We start from the raw sequence: 22,884 nt of genomic DNA on the forward strand, positions 1-22,884 counted from the left end.
CAGATGTCAAAGCGATAAATAACTACCTGACATTCAGAAGACATCTTAAGGCAGCCCTGTTCAGGGAAGTTTTTAATGTGTGATATTTTAGTGTATTTTTGGTTTCTATGGAAGCCACCCAGAGTGGCTGGGGAAACCCAGCCAGATGGGCGGGGTACAAATAATAAATTATTATTATTATTATTATTATTATTATTATTAGATGGGAATCTTTCTCAACTCTACCTGGGGATGCCAGGGATTGAACCTGAGACCACTGGCATGCAACACACGTGCTGTACCACTGAGCTCTCTCCCTTCTCCAATCTTCTGCATCACACATTGTGCATATTTAGAAATAGATACACAGTTCCATAGCCAGTCCCAGCCGAGTGGGTATACCACTGTCATGCTTTGGTGTACATATTTTAAAACTCGTTTGTGAAATAGCAGTTTATTTTATTTCCTGAACTGTTCTTCTTTTCTACCTCTTTGCTTAGGTATCTTCTCATGTCCCGTTTTCAGACACTTCGATTTACCAAGGAATGTAGCTGAACATTTATTTATTGGGGACTTTTGCAACAATAAACCAAGCCATGGCGAGGGTAAGTGGACAATATTCTGAAGCACGCCTGGTGGCCACAGAAACAACATGAGGGGCAATAGACAATCAAGGCGTACTTAAGAGTACAGCCATTGAAATAAATGGAGTAAAATAATGGCAGTCAATGGGTTTCCTGTGAATATGAGCCACTCCCTGGGCTTAACACTATTAGTTGTAACAAATTATGGTCATGCAGGTTAAGTACAGTGGTACCTCGGGTTACATACGCTTCAGGTTACATACGCTTCAGGCTACAGACTCTGCTAACCCAGAAATAGTACCTCAGGTTAAGAATTTTGCTTCAGGATAAGAACAGAAATCGTGCTCCGGCGGCGCATTAGCTAAAGTGGTGCTTCAGGTTAAGAACAGTTTCAGGTTAAGAACAGACCTCCGGAACGAATTAAGTACTTAACCGAGGTACCACTGTACAGGCAGCGTAGCATTGATAGTGCAGAAGGCAATGATAGGATCATCAGCTTCTGTGAGGTACTTCCTTCTCTGATTGTTTTGTTTATTGAGTATTACATTTATATCTCATTTTCCTCCCAAGGAACTTAAGGTGGCCTACTTGGTTCTCCCCCTCCCTATTTTATCCTTGCAACAACCCAAGCTGAATGGAGTTTTGAATGTTATCTTTCGTGGCTGAGTAGCCTTTGGAACCCCAGTCTACCAAGTCGTAGTCTACTAACCCCACTGTGCCATGTTAACTAAGCACCTAAAAACACTAGGTGCTGTACACATAAGCTTAAACATAGACGAGGCCCAGTCTGCAGGCTTAAAATCAAATAAACAGGAAAGAGGGGGAAGAAGGTGGCAGCAGCAGCCGGGCTGGTGGAGAAAATAAGGCAGACTTCCCCATTCTGCTTCCAGTTTAGATGCTGCAGAGGAAGCAGACACCTGGAAGCACCCTCAGGTGGCTGTTAATGTAGGCAGATCAAGTTTCAAACCTAAGGGATTTGTCTTATGGTAACTAACTGTTCCCTGTTTGATGACGCAATAGCTCCCCTAATGTTTCAGCACAGCCTATTATGTCGCACAAGGCTGGAGTGCAAATACTGTGAGAAAGTTTGGGAGGCAGAAAGTTAATGAGGGAAAGCGGAGGGCTGGAAGGGGCAGCGAACTCCAGGCAAGGGGGTTCCTTTTGCTACAGAAGTGAGCACTGCAGTTTTCAGGATTCTTTGGGGGAAGCCATGTGTGGTGTGGATGTGATTTTAGATTATTGGTGCATTTCATACTCTTCAACCCTCCTGATTTGAGCAGGACATCCTGACTTCTGACTGGATCATGGAATGATCCCCATTTGGGGGTTTGGTGCTCTGGCACGAGTCAGTGAGCTCACATCAGAGCACTGGACCAAAAGACGCTTGTTTTTAAGTCTTATGCAAGTCATCTGGCTCCCGCGAAAGCTTGGGAACAAAAAACGAGCGTCCCAATTTTGATCAGCAGCATGTTGGAGGGGATGCTATTTTAGCATGAAAAGCATTAGATAAGCATTTATGTGGCTGTTGCAGCTGAGGTTGCTTCCCTGCCTAGAATGTTCACCTTACAAAGAGTTTTACTGGTTGCTTTGAATCAATCTAAGTATATTCTTTGTAGCCAGCATGGAAAGGAAAAGGAAGGGGCAGCTTTGGGACTGCCAGCTGAAATCAAATACTGTGGTTTTGTGGGGCTACGTTTGCCTTGAAGCCTAACGAGCCTGTAAAAAACATTTTTTTTTATCACAAGTGCTGCACAGGAATCACCAACAGAGAAGAAAAATCTCTTCTGCAATTGCTTTATATTTGTTTTCGTTAAATAATACTGGTTCGCTGAAGACTTTGAAGTAAAGATAAAGCAGCGCGGCCTAGAAACCAATTGCTGTCTTTGAAAAGTTAACAGAAAAGTAACTAGTGTGTGACAGAGTGACCTATCTTAGTTTTTTACTTGAACGTCCCCTCTACTTTTTCTACACAGTGGGAAGTTCAGGCCAGGGTTGCCCTGATGGGATCCCTTTGCTTTGGAAGAGAGAATACTACAGAGACTTGTACTATCTTTGCAGTATTCTTGTTTATTTACACATTTACATGTTGAGGATTATCACAGTACATCGTAACAAATATAGGCAGCTCCAGATTTCAACATTTCGGACACCCCCCAGTCCCGATATCAGCTCATTTCAAAAATTTAGTAATTCTGTAAAGCAACCACTTGCTTCCAGCACTCTGCTTGGAATTGCAAGCAAACTTTTAAAAAATACATTGGAGTGTCTTGATTATTGAGAGCTAGTTTGATGTAGCATACAAATAAGAGTGTTTACTTTGCCTGGAGTATTGTGCCTCAGTCTAATTTACTTGACTAGGTTATTGCAAAGATGAATGACATAAGAATTGGAAAGTGCAAAAGTGTTGAAACAACTATCTGTCATCTAGTTGGCAAACTGGCAGATTACTGTAGACAGGAAAAGATTAAAACCTGGGTGTAGTTTGAGCCTCATAAAGATTGAATGCTGTTCAGTTTGGGAAGGAGCTACTTTATATCATTGGGTAGTGGCAATCGCCTCTAAATTTTGTGACTTGTCAGCACAAAATCCAAAATAGGATGCGCAAACCAAATGCAAAAATGGCCGCATAAATGCATCTGTTTTACAAACATAACCGCACTCAGTGCTAAATCTCATTTCATAATGTTGTTGCTTCACTTTTTCAAAACAGCTAGGAAAACATTTTTCCTAGGAAAATGCCTCTATATTGAATCATAACTAATAATAATTACTAATACTAAAAAGTCTTAATAATGTCTTTACATGTGCAAACCATTCTGCATTGCAAAATTTGGAGGTTAGGGTCCAAGGACTGTGAGGTAGAGTCAAAGGCGGGTCTAATTTCATGATTTGTGAAAGTGCTTCCCATAAAAATGCCATTCAGGGAAAATGCAGTTCCAGTGTTCTTCACCCTGCCTTTGATGCTTGCTTGTTTCTCGCTGTTTAGCTGTCCACATTAGCAACTATGTGCCACCTTTTCATTCCGTTGCAAAGGTGAGCCAAGGAAACCAGGAGGAAGCATAAAACTGGAAGGTCAGTTCCAGAAAAGCATAGGGAAGCTTCATATCTAAAAAGCACTTTGAAGACAAGAAGTAAAAGCTGTAGTCTACTTAAAGCTAACATTGCCTGGAACAGCCTGCAGCACACCCCCATAACCCTCTGGGGGGTTCATCATCCTAACAGAATTGCCTGGGAACAACAACAAAAATCGAGTCAGATTGATATAATGACATAGGTGCAGGGAGAGTGGCTTTAACCCTTTGCTCCTGCTATTGTCCTTATTAGAACTGGGGTCCCACATGACTGCTATCTGCAATAGGAGGAAAGCTTGTGGAAAGAGTCTTAATAGCAAAACATGCTGTATAGATTATCACACTGTGAAATAATAATATATGTAGTACATAAAAACATAAGAAGAGCCTGTTGAAACAGGCCCATAGCCCATCTAGTCCAGCATCCTTCTCTCACAGTGGCCAACCAGATGCCTGTACGAAACCTGAAAGTAGGATTCAAACACAAGGGCACTCTTCCCTCCTGTGGCTTTCAGAAGTACTGCTGCCTCCAGCTGTGGTGGCAGTGTACAAACAGTACGAAATAGCTGTAAGCATATACAGCTGATCAGTTATCATGGAACCCATGTAGGGTATAAGGTAAATGGAATAACCAAAATGTTTATTGATATTTCACAACCCTGGAATTAAAAGTTGACAGGATGCCAGTCTGCAGCCTGTTTTGCCCATTGCCTTGTTCAGGAATTGCCACATGTTTAGTTAAGAGTGTTGTAGAGTCAACACACACATTGAAAAATCAGATAGCACAACTAACCTTACACTAAGCTATGCAGCTGCGGTGTGCTTATAATAAACAGAGAATCAATAATTCCTATCCAAAATATCTACCCAGGAATATTATATGTATATGCCTGTCATTTTTTATGCTTCCTATCTTTCCAGTGAGTCACTAGTTCTTCTTTTTGGCAAGCCATAAGAAGCTTCTTAGCTTATATACAATTTTTCACAATTTGATGTTTGAGAGTGTTTTCCTTATCTGTGTACCGAAGATTAATTTGGCAAGGTCTCATCCGGGCCGAGCCTGCTATGTCTTTCCAAGAGGTACACCCATGGAAAATGCAAAGCAAAAGTGAATAGAATGCCTTCAAATATATGCAGAATGCTTTCCCCTCGATGCTTTGTTAACAGTGTTTATCTGAATTGTTTGAACTCTGCTTTGTCGCTTTCCAAACATACTCTGTCTACTAGGGTATTCTCCCAGCCATCTGTTGTGTGCAGAGAGCTTTTCATACACAACCGTGTGCCGCAAACAGATATTTGCGTGACAATTCTTTTTGTGTAATCAGGACTGTGGCTCAATGGTAGAGAATCTGTCTTGCATCCAGATGCCCGCAGATTCAATCTCTGGTGTTTTGTTGTGCTTTTATATATGTTGAAAGCTTCCCAGAGTGACTGGGGAGGGCAGGCTATACCTCAACATGCTTTTGACTTGCAAAAGTGTAAAAGATGTGCAATCTTTAAAAAGTCCAACTTCCACATTTGCATTAAGTTTAGACATCTCTGTAAGTTAATGGGAGTCACCCCAAATTTAAGTTTAGTTTTATTCAGGTCTAAGCTGTTGTTCTTGTTCTTGTTGTCATTGCAGAATTGCTCTGGATGTAAAGAGAAGAGGCCTGCACACAGTCTGTGTACTAACTGCAACAAGTGGCTATGCAGCTTGTGTACAGAAGAGCACGGGCATGGCAAGGAAACAGGAGACAATTTCTTGCCTATACCATTGAAGGGATGTTCAGGTAGAAATGTAATCTCATGCGGTTCTGTTTTTGCCAAACTTCACAGCGAAGTGCTATTTGCCCCCATTAAACAGCTGACTTGTGTCACCTGCCACCTGCACTGCTTGCTTGCTTGTTGCCTGCCATTCTGTTGTCACATGCCAACGACCTTACATTTTTATGTATATAGGAAGAAAATGGCTGTTTTCCTTAGAACAAGGAGTGCACCAAGGGAAACTTACATCTGGGGAAAATATTTTTACAAATGCACTAGAAGGCAAAGTCAGTCCTCCAGCAATCTCTACCCCATTCCAGAGTCCTCTCAAGTTCCTCGGAAACTAAATGCAACACAGATAACATATTGGAATGTTTTCTCCACAGGCAAAGTAGTGGAGATTTGTGGGGAGCATCAGTAGCTTTAGTGTGTAGATGTTTAAGGTCTTTACTTCTGAAGGAAGCTTCAGAAATTTTTGCCCACCTTTGTTGAAATGTTTTCTGGAATCAAGGCCCCCAATTCCTGTCTTCAGTATGCAAAATGAGACTGGGAGAATCTAGCTTTTCATTATTTGTTAATTTCGTTAATTTAAAATTCATGCAGTGATAAGCATAGAAGAAAGATGCCAGATAACTACATGTCCATCAAAAGAAAACATGGCACCAAAGTTAATGCATACCCTAATAAAATATGCAACACTGCTACATACAAGTGGCAGTTTAATAAAGTATGTAACATGCTGTATTATACATTACATCTAGATGAGGCAAAAGCTGGTTGTGAATTTGAGGAAATGAAGTTGAGCAAGTCTTCGGAATGGGAACTTGGCTGGAAACTTGCCTTAAGAATGTAAATGACTTTCCCCTTAACTGTCCTAGGAGGCAGGCATGCCAGTAACAAAAAAGAAAAAGAAAGAAAAAGAAAAAGACCATATTTATACTCCACTCCCATTAGTGCCTGGTAGTTTTCCTTTCTTTGAAGCTAGTAGTAAGTGATTGAATCAGAACAATCTCACAGGGACTAAGGGATCTGATGCATGTGCATATCAATATTTATTAGGCATGCTTCTTGGGGGAAAGGAAGATCACATACACCTACTGATTTGGGAAAACTTCGGAACTCAACGTATGTGCATTGTAGCCTGAGGATGGATAAATACGTGTAGTAGAAGCTGAAGCATTTCATACAGAGCTTTGAGAACAGAATTGGTTAGTGGTTGAATTAAGCAAATTATACTCAGGATAGGTGATCTTCTTTCTGCTTTGCTGTTGACATTATGTGCCAAAGAAACTCTGGTGTCGTGCTTAAAATAGATTAGGAAAATAAACTATAAATGCAAATTTGTTTATTTTGCATTAGAGTGCTCAGATTACATGCTCTATTCCAAACTTAATAAAACTACAAGAGAATAGGGGGAGAGCAGTTAGAATGGCAGTAGGGCAAGAACTTAAGGCAAATGCCATGGCATTTTTATATACCTCTGGAGTAATTTTGTATTAATCCTGGTTTCCAGGAGCTGATGGGGAAACAAGTGAATTTCCCTTGTTCTGCCCAATGCACAGTCAAGAGACACTCAAACTGTTTTGCGAGACCTGCGACGCCCTCACTTGCCGCTGCTGCCTTCTAACGGAACACAAGGAACACAGGTACTAAATATTTATTGTCCTTTGTTCTTAGTCTAGTGCTACAAGGAAGAGCCTAGTGACTGAAAGGATAAGGTTGTCCCACTTTATTTTTCTATCACAATGTTTCTTCAGCTGTACAGAAGGTCACACATCCCACTATGCAATGTAAACTTCCACTGTTTTCACATGATGCACTTACCACACCATCTTGTCTTACCTAGAGGTAAGACCCAGTTCAGAATTGAAACCTTTCTTGGGAAAAAGTCTCATAGTACTCAATGGAGGTAACTTCCAAATTAGTTTGGACAGGATTGGGCTGTGAGCACATTTTGTGTCCCATTTGAATACTATGAAAGTGGGGGGAAATTTGGAGGAAGAACGGAAAGTATAGGCCAATGCAGGTTTTAGATTAATCTTTGGAGGTTATTTGGAGCAAAGCTGATTTTGACTCCACATATGAAAATTATTGTGGTTTCCTCAGTTCTTCAGCACACACTTATGAAATCCTCATGTGTGCAATTAGCAGACATTTGTGATTATGAAGGGAAGGTGAAGCAGTCTGTGTAGCAGTTACAAATGATATTGTGATTTTTGATATTAGTGGAATAAATATGAATAATAAAAAACTAATGTGGTTCAGGAAACAGTTTTAGGAGAAGGCAGCTGTCAAATATGTACCCATATTTGCACATATAATCTGGTGGTCCAGGCCTTGACTGGGTGGTACATGAATAATGATGCCAAGACAGTAGAAAAGCTGCTGGGGTTTTCTGGAAAGTTTTTGGTTGACTGGACCTTGGGCAGATCCACACCATACATTTAAAACACATCCCATACCTGTTTAAAGTGCATAACTTGCCCTAAATAATCCTGGGAAGTGTAGGTGCTGAGAACAGTAGCTCTCTTTGGGGAAAACTTCAGTTCCCAGGGTTCTTTGGGGGAGTCCATGTGTTTTGGATGTGTGTTGAATGTGCTTTAAATGTATGCTGTAGATCTGCCCTATCTTCAAACATACATATTTAACACTTCCTGACTGCATCATGTGTGAAGGCACCATCATGGGTCAAACACCAAAGACCAAGGTGTCTCCTCCTTTCAGGCACTTTGTTGTTCAGTGGAGGCAGTTTGCATATTTAGTGGTGTGTCATTTACGTGTTGAGTAGTCAAATCTAGACAGTACAAGTGATGTATGAACCTGCCCACGTTGTCTGGTGCAGGGGTGGGGAAACATGTTTCGGCCTGAGGATCACGTTCCCATATGGGCAATCTGTCAGGGGCCACACGCCAGAGGCGCAAATCCCTCTTGCGTTGGATTTGAACTGAAGACTGCTCACTGTTAATTTATGAATTTATTAGTAGAAGAATAAAAACACACACACAAAAGGCTTCTCTTCTTTTCCTAGGTTCAGGCATCTCCACGAAGCTTTACAAAACCAGAGAGCCATCCTGGAAAATGTGACGGCTAAAGTGGAAGAGAAGAAAAATGGGGTGCAGGTCTCAGCCAAACAGATTGAAGACAGGTAACTTTCATGGACATATTCTAGGCAAGGAAGAACAGAGAGGGTGTGGCTGGGGACAGGATACAAAAACACTTTACAAGGAACAGAAAGAGAGCCTGGATGGCCTGGATGGTTGCATTTGGCCTCAGACCTGATGTTCCCACAATAAGGCAGTCAGTGATGTTTTTGAAGGTGGCCTAAGTAGGGACATAACTGGGGCACATCATTTGAAGGGAAGGGGTGTGGCTTGCCTACTTGCTTCCCCCACCCCGCCCCTACTTTTCTTTGAATCCATATCTGGAGTGATGAAGGGGAAAGTGTGCAGAACTCTCTGACCCTCTTGGGCAGAAAAGCGTGGGGTGTGTGCTTTTGCTGGAGGTAAACACTTCAAAGAGAGGAGATCTGATTACCATGCTGTCTTGTTCTAGGTATTCAGTAACATGTGGAAGAAGCGGCCAGTTTGCCTAGCTGTGTTAGATGGGAAGGCGAATATCCTTTGGCATTTTGCTAAATTCACAGCCCAGTCTTGTGCAAGTTTGTTCAGAACTATGTTCTGTTCAGTGGATTGCAATCCTAAAGTAGTAGCTTAGAATAATGGCTAGGTTATTCAGGGTTAGAAGAAGGAAAACTCAATCTAAGCTCAAGCAATGCTTGGTGAGATATAAAGAATGCAATAATAAGTATGCCCAATAAGGAGTTGCCAATATCACAGCAGTTAGAAAGGTTTATTTCTGTCTCCAGTGATACAAGAATAGCCACACCCAATACCCTCAATGATAAAATGCTGAGAACTTCAGTCTGACAACTTTGTGTATGTGTTTGTGTGTGTGTGCATGCGTGTGTGTGTAGGTTTTGCTATAATCTATTAATAATGAACTAGACAAATATAATCATTACTTTCTCAAGAAACTTAGCAAATTTGATAAAATCAGGCATTGTTTACTTGTCACCCTGATTCAGCAAAACTCTTGTGGACAGTCCTACGTTTGAATCCATGAAGCATGTTATTCAAGTTAGCAGTAGTGCACGCAGGCTTAGAATTATGATATTAGCCGGATCATAGTACTAAGTGCTTTGAAAAATGCAAGCCATATACACTAGTTGGCTTCCTGGTGCAATTGATAACACATTCACAGTGATGACCATCAAACCTTCTCACATATACACACAGTGAAGTTGTCAATGGCTTCTTTTCTACAGATTGTTTGAAGTAAAGCACCTGCAAAGGAAAGTGGAAAATCAGATCAAAATGGCCAAGATGCTCCTGATCAGTGAAATAAATAAGAGAACGAATGTTCTACTTGAACAGCTAGAGGTAAGTAGGGTGGTTCTAACGTAGCTAAGGCAGATCATTACATGCAGACATAAAAACAACAAGAATTTATTTATGTGGCGAACTCAAAGGTCAAGAAATGCACGGGGTGAGAAAAACTGAAAGGGGAGGCCCTTCCTCGGCTGATGTGGGAATGTCTGGTAATGAAGAGGGTGCTTTGGGAGAAGGGCAGCTGGGCAAGAGATTTGGAAACAGCACAGCTAGATGTCCATGGTGCCCTACAGTACCAGTGGGTCTGCCTATATCAGGAGTGGGGAAAGTTTTTCAGCCTGAGAGCTGCATTCTCTCATGGGCGATCTTCAGGAGGTCACATGCCAGTGGTGAGTGGGGTCAGAGGCAAAAGTGGGAAGGACTAATGGCAACGTTGAGCGGAGCAACAAATTGAGTCTTATCTTTCTATAGTAGGCTATATTCCACCCATGCAAAAGCAAAAGTTTTCTGACTTTTGTTAGATGTTTCTGACACCGACACACGTTTCTCCATCTTTCATCCAAGCAAGCAAGAGGGATCATCACAGTTCCAATGACTATGTTGAGTCGTTTCTTTTGTTTTTGACTCCTGACAGAGAATCAGCAGTGAAAGGAAGCAGAAACTGGAACAACAACTTCAGGGCATCATGGTGTTAAACAGGCAATTTGAGCACGTGCAGAACTTTCTGAGCTGGGCAGTGTGCAGTAAAAACAGTGTTCCATTTCTCTTCAGTAAGGAGCTGGTAAGTCTAAATGCTCACTGCAATCCCAAAATGCAAAAAAAAGGGAAGGGAACAGAGAAAAACAAGTCCCCAAAGAAGCTAATGAGGGAAATGCATGAACTCTTCTACTGTACTGGTGGCTCAAGACTTTAAAAAGTACTTCTAGGTCTCCCAGAAGCTGAAGCAAAAAGGAGGTTGGCAAGCGACTCCATTAAAAAGTTAATGCTGCATTAGTGGGAATCTTTGTGGTGGCTTCTGCTAGGGCAGTGAATTAGTTGAATATGGCCTAATATGTTTAGAAACTTCTGTTTTGGAGTGGAAATACACAGATTAAAGTGGAAATGGGACAGTTGAATTATGGGCAAACACACGCAAAAGTGGCATGGTCTGGAAGTTTATTGATTTGCCCATCCCTAGTCCTTATATAGATTGAGACTGCTTTTCATGCTAAAACGTGGTGCCAATCACCCAGACAACCAGTCATCTGGAAGCATATATAGTGCATATACAGTGCATAGGGTGTTTTCTTGTGATCAGCATGGGACTTTAGTGCTGACCCAGAAGCATAGGAAATGGAACAAGATCCAGTGCCTTTCCCTCCATGCTCACACAGTCATTCACATAATGCCTACTTCATTCATGATTTACAGTAGCTTCCTCTTACTGTCATCTAGAGTGGGACAGGATATGGAATTGGTGTGAACTGAAGATACAGCACAATATTGATGCATTTATGTATTTAAGTATGTATTAATTACCTGTCTCCCGAAAAGGCAACCAAGACAATGTAAGGCAACATGAACTAAAAATCTGCATTAATATGTAGGAGCTAAAGCAAATAATAAAAATACAAAAGGTATACATGTGTACTATAAAGAGTAAATGCCCATAACAAATAATTAGACTCCCTAAACTAGCCCTGTGTAGTGCAGACCTGGCTGTCTTATGAACGCAGACTTACTTCTGAGTAAATATGCATAGGATTCCATTTTGCTGAATCAATAATATTCCAGATGAGGCTAGTGTGAAAGAGAGATCCTATGCTCACAGTGGAGTTTCTGGATATGGCTTTAGGTTGCTCTCTACCTAGCAGTACTTTATTGGGGAAAGCACATATAAAAATATTGTTTGTAATTATGGGAGAAAGATTGTGAGACAGTAAGGATTTGCTTACACAGTAAAGTATTGTGGATTGTTATCTCAGCCTTGCTTCATACATCAGCAACTTATCTATTATTTATTTTATTTAGAGAATTAATAAACCACTAGATCAAAAGAAATTTCCCAAGTGGTGTACAGATAGAATTATAAAGAAAAACATGGATAAAGTCATACACCAGTTAAAAACAAGTGTACATAGAATCACCACCATCCTTAAAAACTAAGATAAAAATCAATGACTTTAAAAGAAAAATCATTAACTAAATCATGTGTCTGCCACAATAAGGTGCTGCCTTACTAAAGGAATGACTCCTCACAAATGTGGAACATACATTATGTGGCACTTGCAAAAGTGCCAGTTCTGCAGAAGCATACTTCTTGTTCACTATTTCAGGCTATTTGCTGGTCTCCATAGCAATCTGAGTAACTTTACTCTCCACTGAAGTTTGCATAGCAGACATTACAATCCTGCTGTTGTCTGCATGCAAAATCATTTCTCCTGCAGTGATGGACAACTGGCTTAGGAGTCCCTGATTTCAACATGAATTCCTTTCCTCTCATTAGTTCACTATAGCTAGGAGATTCTTGCCTTGAAAATGTAAGCAAATCGAAAAGCACAATGAAATAAAAGGATAACTGAATGGACAAGTAAGCAATAATGGAAAATGGAAATGTAGGGTCATTTAAAGTTATAAGTCATAATCAGCTGTGATTGATAAAGCATTGTTCCTCATTAACTCTAACATTAATTTTTTTATCTGTTACCAGATTGTGTTTCAGATCCAGCGTTTACTAGAAACAAACTGTAATACTGATGCAGGTCCTCCTTGGAAGGTCAGATTCACATGGGACCCATCTTTCTGGACTAAACAACTGTCCAATTTAGGTAAAAAAAGTATACAATGTTAGGTTTCCTTTGAGTTCATTAGATGAAAATATGTGTGTGTGTATTATCAGTATTGATGTTAATTTTTCCACTGCTGCCACTGTGACAATTCTTTGTAAGTCACACTTAATATGTCACCCAAAAGCTGCTACAAGGTGAGTCAAAGACTTTCGTGTGCGGAAAAAGGCCAAGTTGTGAGTTATACCCCTATGCGAGTGACATAGGCGCCACTATTTTGCTTTGGTGTCATAAGAATGAAAACACACACACATGCACATCCATACATAAATAACCATGCCAGAATCAAAGACCTTATTGAAAGTAGGGGGATAATGTTGATGTAAAGGTAAAGGTACCCCTGCCCGTACGGGCCAGTCTTGACAGACTCTAGGGTTGTGCGCTCATCTCTAGAGGCTGGGAGCCAGCGCTGTCCGGAGACACTTCCGGGTCACGTGGCCAGCGTGACAAAGCTGCTCTGGCGAACCGGCACCAGAGCAGCACACGGAACCTTCCCGCTATAAAGCGGTACCTATTTATCTACTTGCACTTAAGAGTGCTTTGGAACTGCTAGGTGGGCAGGAGCTGGGACCGAACGACGGGAGCTCACCCCGCCGCGGGGATTCGAACCGCCGACCATGCGATCGGCAAGCCGTAGGCGCTGAGGTTTTACCCACAGCGCCACCCGCGTCCCAATGTTGATGTAGTCCTTTCCATATCTGGAGAAGCATTGGGGGGGGGACCAAAAGGCAGCCATGTAGTATTACCTCCCCCCCACAAGCTGAAATAGCTACTGTTGAAATACTCTCACAAGCCCTTCTGAAATTAAAAGATTGTTTACAGCATGGGTAGGCAAACTAAGGCCCAGGGGCCGGATCTGGCCCAATCGCCTTATAAATCCGGCCCGCGGATGGTCCAGGAATCAGCATGTTTTTCCATGAGTAGAATGTGTGCTTTTATTTAAAATGCATCTCTGGGTTATTTGTGGGGCATAGGAATTTGTTCATTTTTTTCCAAAATATAGTCCGGCCCCCCACAAGATCTGAGGGACAGTGGTTCAGCCCCCTGCTGAAAAAGTTTGCTGACCCCTGGCTTACAGTGTCTAAATGGAAGTGCTACAAATGACAATTTGGGGAAAAGTCATACATCCCCCTTTGGGCTGGCTATTATCTCACCAGTCCTCTACTTTTAACAGGGCTTAAAACAACAACAATTCACCATATGCCTCCATTTGATACTCAGATACTAGGAGATAATGCAAAAGGTGAGACTCTGTGGAAGTATTTCTGAATAAGGTTTCCCCCGAAGGAAGATTTGATAGCCTGTTTCTAGCACATGTTGACCCCCTCCTGGTGGATGGGTGGTTTTTTTTCTCCATTTTGCTGGTGCATCCTCCCCGTTTTTATTTCTTCCTTGCTTTCTGCAGGTCACTTGTCAATGGAGGGGGGACCAATCCATCACTCAGATGTGCCATCCTATGGAAGTATGCAAGGAATGCAGCCCTCCTTGTATCATCATCACGGACATCATTCGCCAGCACCACAGCATGACTCTCTCAACACCCAGTCCCACCAGTTTCAGCCTCCTGTTCATTGCCCTACGCCTGTGTGCTGCACCCATTGCCTTAACATCCCACACATGAATAAAGGACAGCTTCCTCATCAAACCATGAGCCATGCTCATTCCTTCCGACAGCCTCCTGAGATGCAGCACCACCAGCAGCAGCATTTCCCTCTGCAGTATAGCCAGCAGCAGCACGAAAGAGAACAGAGGTGCACCTCTCGACCCATGAAAACACTGCAGCCTTGTGCCGAGCAGAAATCTCACCAGGAGCACGATAGCTTATCTGCCAGGATGGGAAAGCATTCCCAAGAGCAGCCGTTGCAACAGTCAGCACATCCCATTTATCCCCTTCCCCTGCATGATGGTCAACAAGGCCAGGCTGGACATTCCCAGCAGCTGCCTGCGCAATCTGCTCTGCACAGTCCGACAGTGCAAGTTCAGCTTGGTCCTCTCCAGAAGCTAAAGCTGAATCACTTGCAACAGCAGCAGCAGCAGCAGCAGCAGCAGCAGCAGCAGGAACAGCCACCCTTGCCGCCGCCGCCGCCACTGTCACCACAGCAGTCATCTACGACAGGTCAGAACGAGAAGGCTCACGAACAAGTGCTACAGCAGAGTTTGGACATCATGCACCACCAGTTTGAACTGGAGGAAATGAAGAAAGATCTGGAGCTTCTCCTCCAGGCTCAGCAACCGAGCCTGCAAGTGAATCAGGCCAAGCAGCCTCAGCATGTCCAGCAAACAATTGTGGGGCAAATAAACTACATTGTGAGGCAGCCGACAGCAGTTCAGCAGCAAAGCCAGGATGAAGCCCAGCAGGTGAGTTTGCTAGGTCTGTCATTTTCATTTTTTTGGTCTCTAGCTGTTTAAATTCCCTAACCAAAACTTGGTACCAAATAGGCTCCAATGCAGATAGGTTAGCACAGATTTAAAGCCAGTAATTGTTAATAAATGGGCTGACACCTGTGAACTCAGTAGGCCCTTCCAGGCTTCACTATTTTTAGGTGGGATTTGATAACACACTGGCAAATTCTGGTTGCCCAATTAAAGTTGATTTGGAGCTCTTCTGCAAAAGATTGGACTTTTTGCAGTAAAGAAAGCGATGAGGAAATGCACTGGGGAGTGTGAGAACACTTGCTTTGACACAGTGTTATCTAACTTGACTGCAAACAAATCTGATTGAATGTTAACTAATGGGCAAAATCCACTGATCTCCCTGCAAACAAATTAGGAGGGTGGCTCAGTCTACAGATCATCTGGAAATGATCCTTGTGTGTACAAATAAAATAAGGGTGTTCAATCAAAAGGATTTTTCATATTACGACTCATTTCCTAAACTGATCTTGGTGCTATTAATGAATCTGTGCTGATTATTCCCTTATCATAGGTTGGTGAAGATTCCACTGATTCAGAAGGTCAAAAACCAGCACTTCCTCTTGATAGAAACATGATTCCACCCATGTCACAGCCATTGGAAGATGCTATTGTCAGTATTCACTCCCCAGAGAGTACTTTGTTGAATCCAGTCAGAAAGGTACACAGAGCTTCTTCTTTTCTTTTTTTAAACATAAGAGAAAATGTTTCAGTAGCTCTATATGACTTCTTTGAAGACTACTTCTCTCTTTCAGCACTTTGACAAGAATGAAGGTCAAGAGTGAAATTTCATCTTTGTAGGGGAGATTATTCTCTGTAGAAACCCATATCCTTGGAACACAGTGAATGTGTCCATACAAGTGCTTAAATTGCCCTTGAGACTCTCATGTTATTTCTATACACGTTTCATAGTTGTTAATATAGAAAAGACTAGAAGAAAAGCATTTGTAATGCAAATGTGCATTTTTACATTTTGGGGCAATGTACATTGTACATTTGCACTACAAACTGATTGAAAAATCTCATAAAGCCTTGAGTGGAAATTTCGATGGGAGTTTTTCATGAATTCTGATTTGTTGATCTCCAGGCAATGCTGCAAAAGACATATTTTTAGGGCTGCTTTGTTCCTGACATTTCTTTTCTACACAAGGATGGAGGGAAATCCCAGTGTTCACAATTATTTGAACACCCTATTTAGGTGTTCAAAAACAAGCAGCAATAATTGCATGATAGAGGGAATAGGGGGAATTCACTCAGTTCATCCAAAGTCTTTTTCCTTGCATCAGCCTCCTCTTAATGCTGTCTTAATGCTGGGGCAGCCTGTCAAATGCTCATAGGTAGTTGGAGCCCAAAGGTAGCAGTTATGTATTTGTTTGAACATTTATAATCCACACTTTCGTAAAATATATAAAGGAGGCTCAGAACATATACAGCACAATAATATCAGTCTATAAATATCTATAAAACTTCACTGAAACATCAGTAGATACTGGTTGGCTAAAAAGAGAAATTCATATTGTGAAGACCTGTCTAAACAGTACAGTTTTCAAACCTCTAAAAGAAGATAGGGACAGTTCCTCCCGAACCCCTACACAGCACAGGGCCTGCCAAGCTAAAGGCTTAATTCCTAGTGAAGGCTCCAGGGCATGGGGAACCACTAGAGGTACTTCATAAGAGATCAGATGGTGTTTTGGGCACGAGTTGTCTTTGTCAGCTAACACGTGTGTAGGATCATGGGGGGTTGCACATATGGCAAAGGTGGGCAACCTGTGGCCTACCTAAGTTCATTCAGGTGCCACAGAGGGGAAGAACAGGTGGAAAATGGGTGGCAAAGAGAGAGATAAAAAGAGTGATAGAGGTAGCGCCCCTCTCACTTTTCACTCTGGCCTTGCATACTACTAGCATCTAGCCTCCGATAAATTACCTCAGAGGTAAATTAATTGATATTGTTATAATTTGGCTATTATTGGGTGAATATTGGAAAACTAATAAAAATTTATTTGGCCCCACTCCTCCCCCCAAACCCCGAGGTAATGTGGCCCTTAGCAGAAGAAAGGTTCCTATCCCCAACATTAGCAATTGCTCAATGGTAGAGCACATGATTTGCATGCAGGCAGTTACAGGTTGCGTTTGTAGGTTATCCAGTTAAGAGGATGAGCTGTAGGTGCTAAGAAAGACCTCTGCCTGAGACTTTGGAAAGCTGCTGCCAGTCGGTGTACATAATACTAGTATACTCTAGGTGGACTCGGTGTAAGCCAGCTTTCTAAGGTCCAGGCACATTGCTTGTTAGGGCAGGTACCTCTGAGATTCCTCTGCAGCAGCTAAACAAGTGCAAGTTAACCCCTCTTCCTTCAATCTCAAGTGGTGGTGCCAATAACCATACAGGTAAAACAGACATACATATTATCTTCTCTATGCAAATTTAGATTTTCTAAATTTAAAAAGGAACATTTCTTGATACCCAAAAGGGTTTTGTTTTCTGAGAACATAGAGAGAGAAATAAACTCAGTACATATTGCAGCTACTACCCAGTGTGATGACTGTAGCTTCATGCATTACAGACTGGAAGCATGCTCCATCACTAGGCAATATTAAATACTGAAAATGTGCTTGCTTAAGTTGGTAGCTTTTACCCACCTCCTCTGAGGACCTTTTGCCCAACAGCCGCTTGATCTGGTCACTTCTGGTCAGTAAGAAATGCTTCCAAAATGATAAGACAAGGTTGTTTTTACAAAAGTTGACAATTCTTCTTTTTAGGACATAAATGACTAGATAGATGTGAATAGGCATGCAGCTAGTAAATATTTTAGTTGGCCAGTAACTTCAGTGGAGTTGTTTAGTGGAATAATAGTGCCTTTCTTTCTCTGAAGCTATACTATATATTTTGGCCTGGCTAGTTCCTGAATGGAACACTCTTCAGCCTCCCATATACACAACCCTGAATCCTATGGGAAAAGAGCAGGATACAAATAAACACAAATAAACAGCCCCATCTACTTTGACCTCAAGACCCTTGTCTTGCTATAGTGTCACAGCACTGTCATGGCTTGGTGCCAAAATTAGGCAAGTGCTGATTGAAGAGGTTGTAACTATAACGGGGGAAAGACCAAATTTCCTTTTGGTTCAAAGTAAAAGACAGGTTGTATCTTTGAGGGTAATTACATGATCATTTTGCTTGTACATAAACTGTTTAGTTGTTTCTCCACAATTTCCAGGAACTTATGTACAGGTATTTTGATTAAATGGTCTGTAACTTGAGTCATAAGATGCAATGCCATTTGCATAATCCACATGCCATTTATATGAGTTCTAATTGTTTGATGTCTACCGTAGCTAAGGCCTGTTTGCTTAGGCTGCATTTAAGAACATATGCATTGTATAGGCTAGCATTCTGTATCTGATATTGGCCAATCATCTGCCTAGAAACTGAAATGAAGGATAAAGATAACTGGGCATTCCCTGTTCCCAACTCTGAACCACCAATTTACAAGGGTATTAATTTTAGCTATCATGGCTGATACAGTGATACCTCGGGTTACAGACACTTCAGGTTGTGTGTTTTCGGGTTGCGCACCGTGCCAAACCCGGAAGTACCAGAACAGGTTACTTTTGGGTTTCAGTGCTCGCGCGTGCACAGAAACGCTAAATCGCACTTTGCGCATGTGCAGAAGCGCTGAATCGCGACCCGCGTGTGCACAGACGCGGCACTGTGAGTTGCGAACGTTCCTCCCGCACGGATCACGTTTGCAACCTGAGCATCCACTATATTTGAATAATTTTAGTACAACTACCTTCTATTTAAGAATTTGGAAGTCCTTGCTTAGCCAAAGCAAAAAAACCCAGGATTTTTTATACCAGATTGCAGACAGTCCCAAAGTTCTTCAGAGTTTTTGGAGCAGCTTGCAAGGTGGTATAGGGGCTATAGCCAGAAGGGATCACGTGAAGAACCTTATGATGTATATGGTTCCTCTGTATGGTCCCTTGGATCCAGGCTACAGTCTTTTGTCAGAGAAACCAGGCAATCAGTAGAATAAGAAGGTTGTATACAAATTACACATATTTGTATAAAATTCTGATAGCAAGGCCTTTGAGACTTCTGTGACTACTTTGGAGTAGTTAGATATTGTTTGTGGGTGGAAGAAAAGATGGATGATTGAAATAGGGAAAGGACTCAGCTGTAACTGCCTCTTACTCCTCAATATCCTTAATCAATCAGGACTCGAAGAACTTTACAGCTGTCTTAACTGACAGAATGGACAACATTATCACCCAGTACATCCACTCTGATCAAATGGAATTCATCCCATGATGACACCTGGTGGACAAAGTGTTACATGGGCTAGATGTTGCATACAGGGCAAGACACATTTTGAACATCTTATCCCCCAACACTGAGAAAGCTTTTGATTGTATCGAATGGCTATGCCTCAAGTATTTCCTTCTTGAGATGAATTCCAGTCCTAATTCCTCCAGGGACATTCAGGCATTATCAACATCCTTAGGGGCTGTGTCTGTAGACATCCTGGACTTCTATCATACTCATCTCAAAAGAGAACTAAATCTGGCTGTCTGCTGCGTCTGTTGCTATATATCCTGACAATGGAATCCTTAGCCTGTGCTCTGTGGATGAACAAAATGATCCAAGTGTAACTAAACACAGCATAAAGCGGTGATTATCTCTGATAACATCTTAGCAGCTCAAATTACATCTCGTAACCAGTGTGAGCTTGACACATTTGAAAAAGCATCTGGATAAAAAGCCAACTGTCAGAAGTCTGATATGATAAATATAAACTTGACCTATAAAATTATTTTGTGCAGCTCACTAAGCCATGGCATCACCTTGGGATCTTTCTGTCATCCTTCTGCCTACCTATTATACATTCAACTACCAACCACTTTCTAATCAGCTTTACAAATGCATGCAAAAATGGTATTCTGACTTCTTATGGCTCACCAGGACAGCAGTTGTGTGAATGAATGTCTAGAATCCTCCCTCCCTCCCCAAACAATTGCACTTTATCTGTCACCACCAAGTCTTAAGCATAAGCCACGACTGAAGCAATTTCACATTTAATAGACCTATGGTTAAAAAAAGTTTGACAGTTCCAGCCCTGGACTTTATATTTTGCTACAGCTCTCCTATATGGATGCACCATCAGTGGACACAAATACAACAACATGCTACCAGAAACTATACACAGGATGCCTTGATTTGGAATGATCACAGGGATCAGCCTTGGTTCATACTTAGGCATCTCTTCCTTTAAGAATGCTCTGTTCATTGGATCTGTTGAAGAGAGAATCACATTTTTGCCTGATCGTCTTTTTCTGTATCATTCTGATTTAATCAGTTCAAACAGCCTTATGGACTTCTCTTCCTGGAAAACAACAAAGATACATTGGATGAAAGACTTAACATGTTGAAGAAAACTCCAAGGAACATTAAAAGAAAGTTGATTCACCATAGCTTTCTGTACAGTGGTGCAGTTAAATCATTTTGGACCCTAGACTTAATTATCTTATGGGGGTGGGATCATTTTAAATATGCATGACTTCACTTGCTCCATTTGCGAGTCTTCCTGTTCCTTCTGCTGAGTGGGGCCCTAATGGCACCACTATTCCAATATGCCACTCTGCAAATATGCTACTTTCTCAGACAACTATAATTCAAGCAGAATGCTGTAACCTCGCTAGCATCATAGAATCCTATTTAAATGTCATAATTCTCTCCTCCTTAGCTCTTACCATCTACCTGTTCCTTCTGACCCTTCTTCTGAAGGAGATGCTTTTGTAGTTGGAGGTTTGTAAAGGATCTGCCCAGAACTTTAGATTGGCAAGGCACCTGTGCCTCATTTTTGTAGCATGAATATAAAGAAAACTCAGTTTAAAGATCTTAACAGAAAGTGCGTAACTGCAGCAAAGTTCCACTTAATCCATTTGAGCTATAGTCAGTTCGTCTAGTACGGCTGTGTGCAAACTAGGGCCTTTAAACCCATTTTGTGGTTGCTCAACTCTTCTACTAACTAGTTGCAGAATTCTTTCAGGAGTTTATCCATTCTCAAGCAAATTATGACCTTGTAACTATACTTCTTAACAACACAATTGTGGTTTTCTCTGCAACAGCTGAAACAACAGAACTATCTGAGAAGTGATGATTATGTGTAAACTTTGTTGATAGATGCTGCAGGCTAGAGATAGAGTCTAGAAAAAGAAGATTGTTGTGATCTGGTTCTTATGGTGTAAGTGCCAGATGGCCGTCTTACTGTTACCAAATGCAAAAACATTTACATCCCTCTCCTCTCTAATGTTTTGGCTGCTTGCACCTCATTTTTCAGTTTGCCAACTTAGCTTGACAAACATCCTCTTTTCTTAGAGTTCATTGATTGTCTGTGAATTTGACAATCATTTCCACACCCCCCCCACATCCTTGTACTGTAAATGTGCTTTACTTTCAAGTTGCTTCTGTGTTTTTCTCCTTTCTTGTGTTGTGTGTCTCTTGTATATTTATCTAAAAATTTTGAAAAATTTTACAAATAAAATTCATATTAGAAAAGCTCTGATAGACCAATAAAGCATGTGATAAGTGGGGCTGCTGTAGACTCAGACATCCTGATGTAGACACAATGCTGTTTCAGACACTTACTGAAGACTTGCCACAAATACATTTGCTTAATGCATGATGACATGACAGTTACTTTTCTTGAGAACTCTGATCTAGCCCATCCTCATGCAGTAGATGGGGCTATAGTCATTCTGCTTTTTGCCCCCCTTTTAAAACCATCACCAACAGCTGTGTCATCTGGTTCAGGGGTCAGGTAGCAAAGGGGTGCACAGGCAGAGGGGAGTGATGTTGCACAAATGCCACATAAAAGTTGCCAGTAATACCCTGCAGATAAACTTTATAGCAACATATGCACTCTATGAGGGGATGTGGGTGGCGCTGTGGGTAAAACCTCAGCGCCTAGGGCTTGCCGATCGCATGGTCGGCGGTTTGAATCCCCGCGGCGGGGTGAGCTCCCATCTTTCGGTCCCAGCTCCTGCCCACCTAGCAGTTCGAAAGCACTCCTAAGTGCAAGTAGATAAATAGCTACCGCTTTATAGCGGGAAGGTAAACGGCGTTTCCGTGTGCTGCGCTGGTGCCGGCTTGCCAGAGCAGCTTCATCACGCTGGCCACGTGACCCGGAAGTGTCTCCAGACAGCGCTGGCCCCCGGCCTCTTAAGTGAGATGGGCGCACAACCCTAGAGTCGGACACGACTGGCCCGTACGGGCAGGGGTACCTTTACCTTTACCTTATGCACTCTATGGGAGAAGCATCACATCTAATTGTGCTCACACCCAGCGTTCAAAGCACTCCTCCTAAGAACCTTGGGAATGGTAGTTTGTTAAGGCTGCTGGGAACTGTATCCCTTGGAACTACTGTTCCCAATATCTTTCTCTCTTTTTTGCAGGGGTGATGGTGGGGATGTGCTTCAAATTTATGGTGCGTCGAGTACAGAATGTTGTACTTCTTTGAGTGCACATTAAATGCAATATTCCTACAACAAAAGCACTACTCTGGAGTCAAATCTGTGGACCGCATGCAAAATATATAGCAGGTTCGGCTAACTCCCAGCCCTGTGGCCTGATCTACGTTCTCCATTTTTTTTCTGAACCCATCAATTTGGACAGTGTCAAAAAATGGGGGGGGGGGTATATAAAGTAGACACATAGCATGGAGAAGTTTAAACCTCTTGGCCTAGCCCAGCAGGCTGAAGATAGAAATGGCCCCTTCCCCAGTCATTGGCTCAATCATTTGATGAACAGGGAGGGAGTGAAAAAGAAGTTACCGGTAGTTAAAGAAAAATGCTATTCTGTACTCCCCCTCCCAATCAGTTC

At 42.0% G+C, this 22,884-nt stretch overlaps 1 protein-coding gene across 6 annotated transcripts in view; it reads left to right on the plus strand.

The window, feature by feature from the left end:
• TRIM66 (tripartite motif containing 66) overlaps nucleotides 1-22,884 on the plus strand; it is a 68,956-nt gene that overhangs the window by 19,894 nt on the left and 26,178 nt on the right. For all 6 annotated transcript variants that reach the window (XM_083476861.1, XM_083476864.1, XM_083476862.1 and 3 more), the window contains 9 exons: nucleotides 480-584; nucleotides 5,259-5,406; nucleotides 6,894-7,026; nucleotides 8,409-8,525; nucleotides 9,705-9,819; nucleotides 10,403-10,549; nucleotides 12,458-12,575; nucleotides 13,999-14,951; nucleotides 15,520-15,666. In XM_083476861.1, the coding sequence (XP_083332987.1) occupies nucleotides 576-584; nucleotides 5,259-5,406; nucleotides 6,894-7,026; nucleotides 8,409-8,525; nucleotides 9,705-9,819; nucleotides 10,403-10,549; nucleotides 12,458-12,575; nucleotides 13,999-14,951; nucleotides 15,520-15,666 (1,887 nt within the window). In that variant the 5' untranslated portion in view covers nucleotides 480-575. The remainder of the gene's footprint in view (nucleotides 1-479; nucleotides 585-5,258; nucleotides 5,407-6,893; nucleotides 7,027-8,408; nucleotides 8,526-9,704; nucleotides 9,820-10,402; nucleotides 10,550-12,457; nucleotides 12,576-13,998; nucleotides 14,952-15,519; nucleotides 15,667-22,884) is intronic.

This window comes from Podarcis liolepis (assembly GCF_965112155.1).
Source record: "Podarcis liolepis genome assembly, chromosome: 1".
Classification (NCBI taxonomy): Eukaryota; Metazoa; Chordata; class Lepidosauria; order Squamata; family Lacertidae; genus Podarcis; species Podarcis liolepis.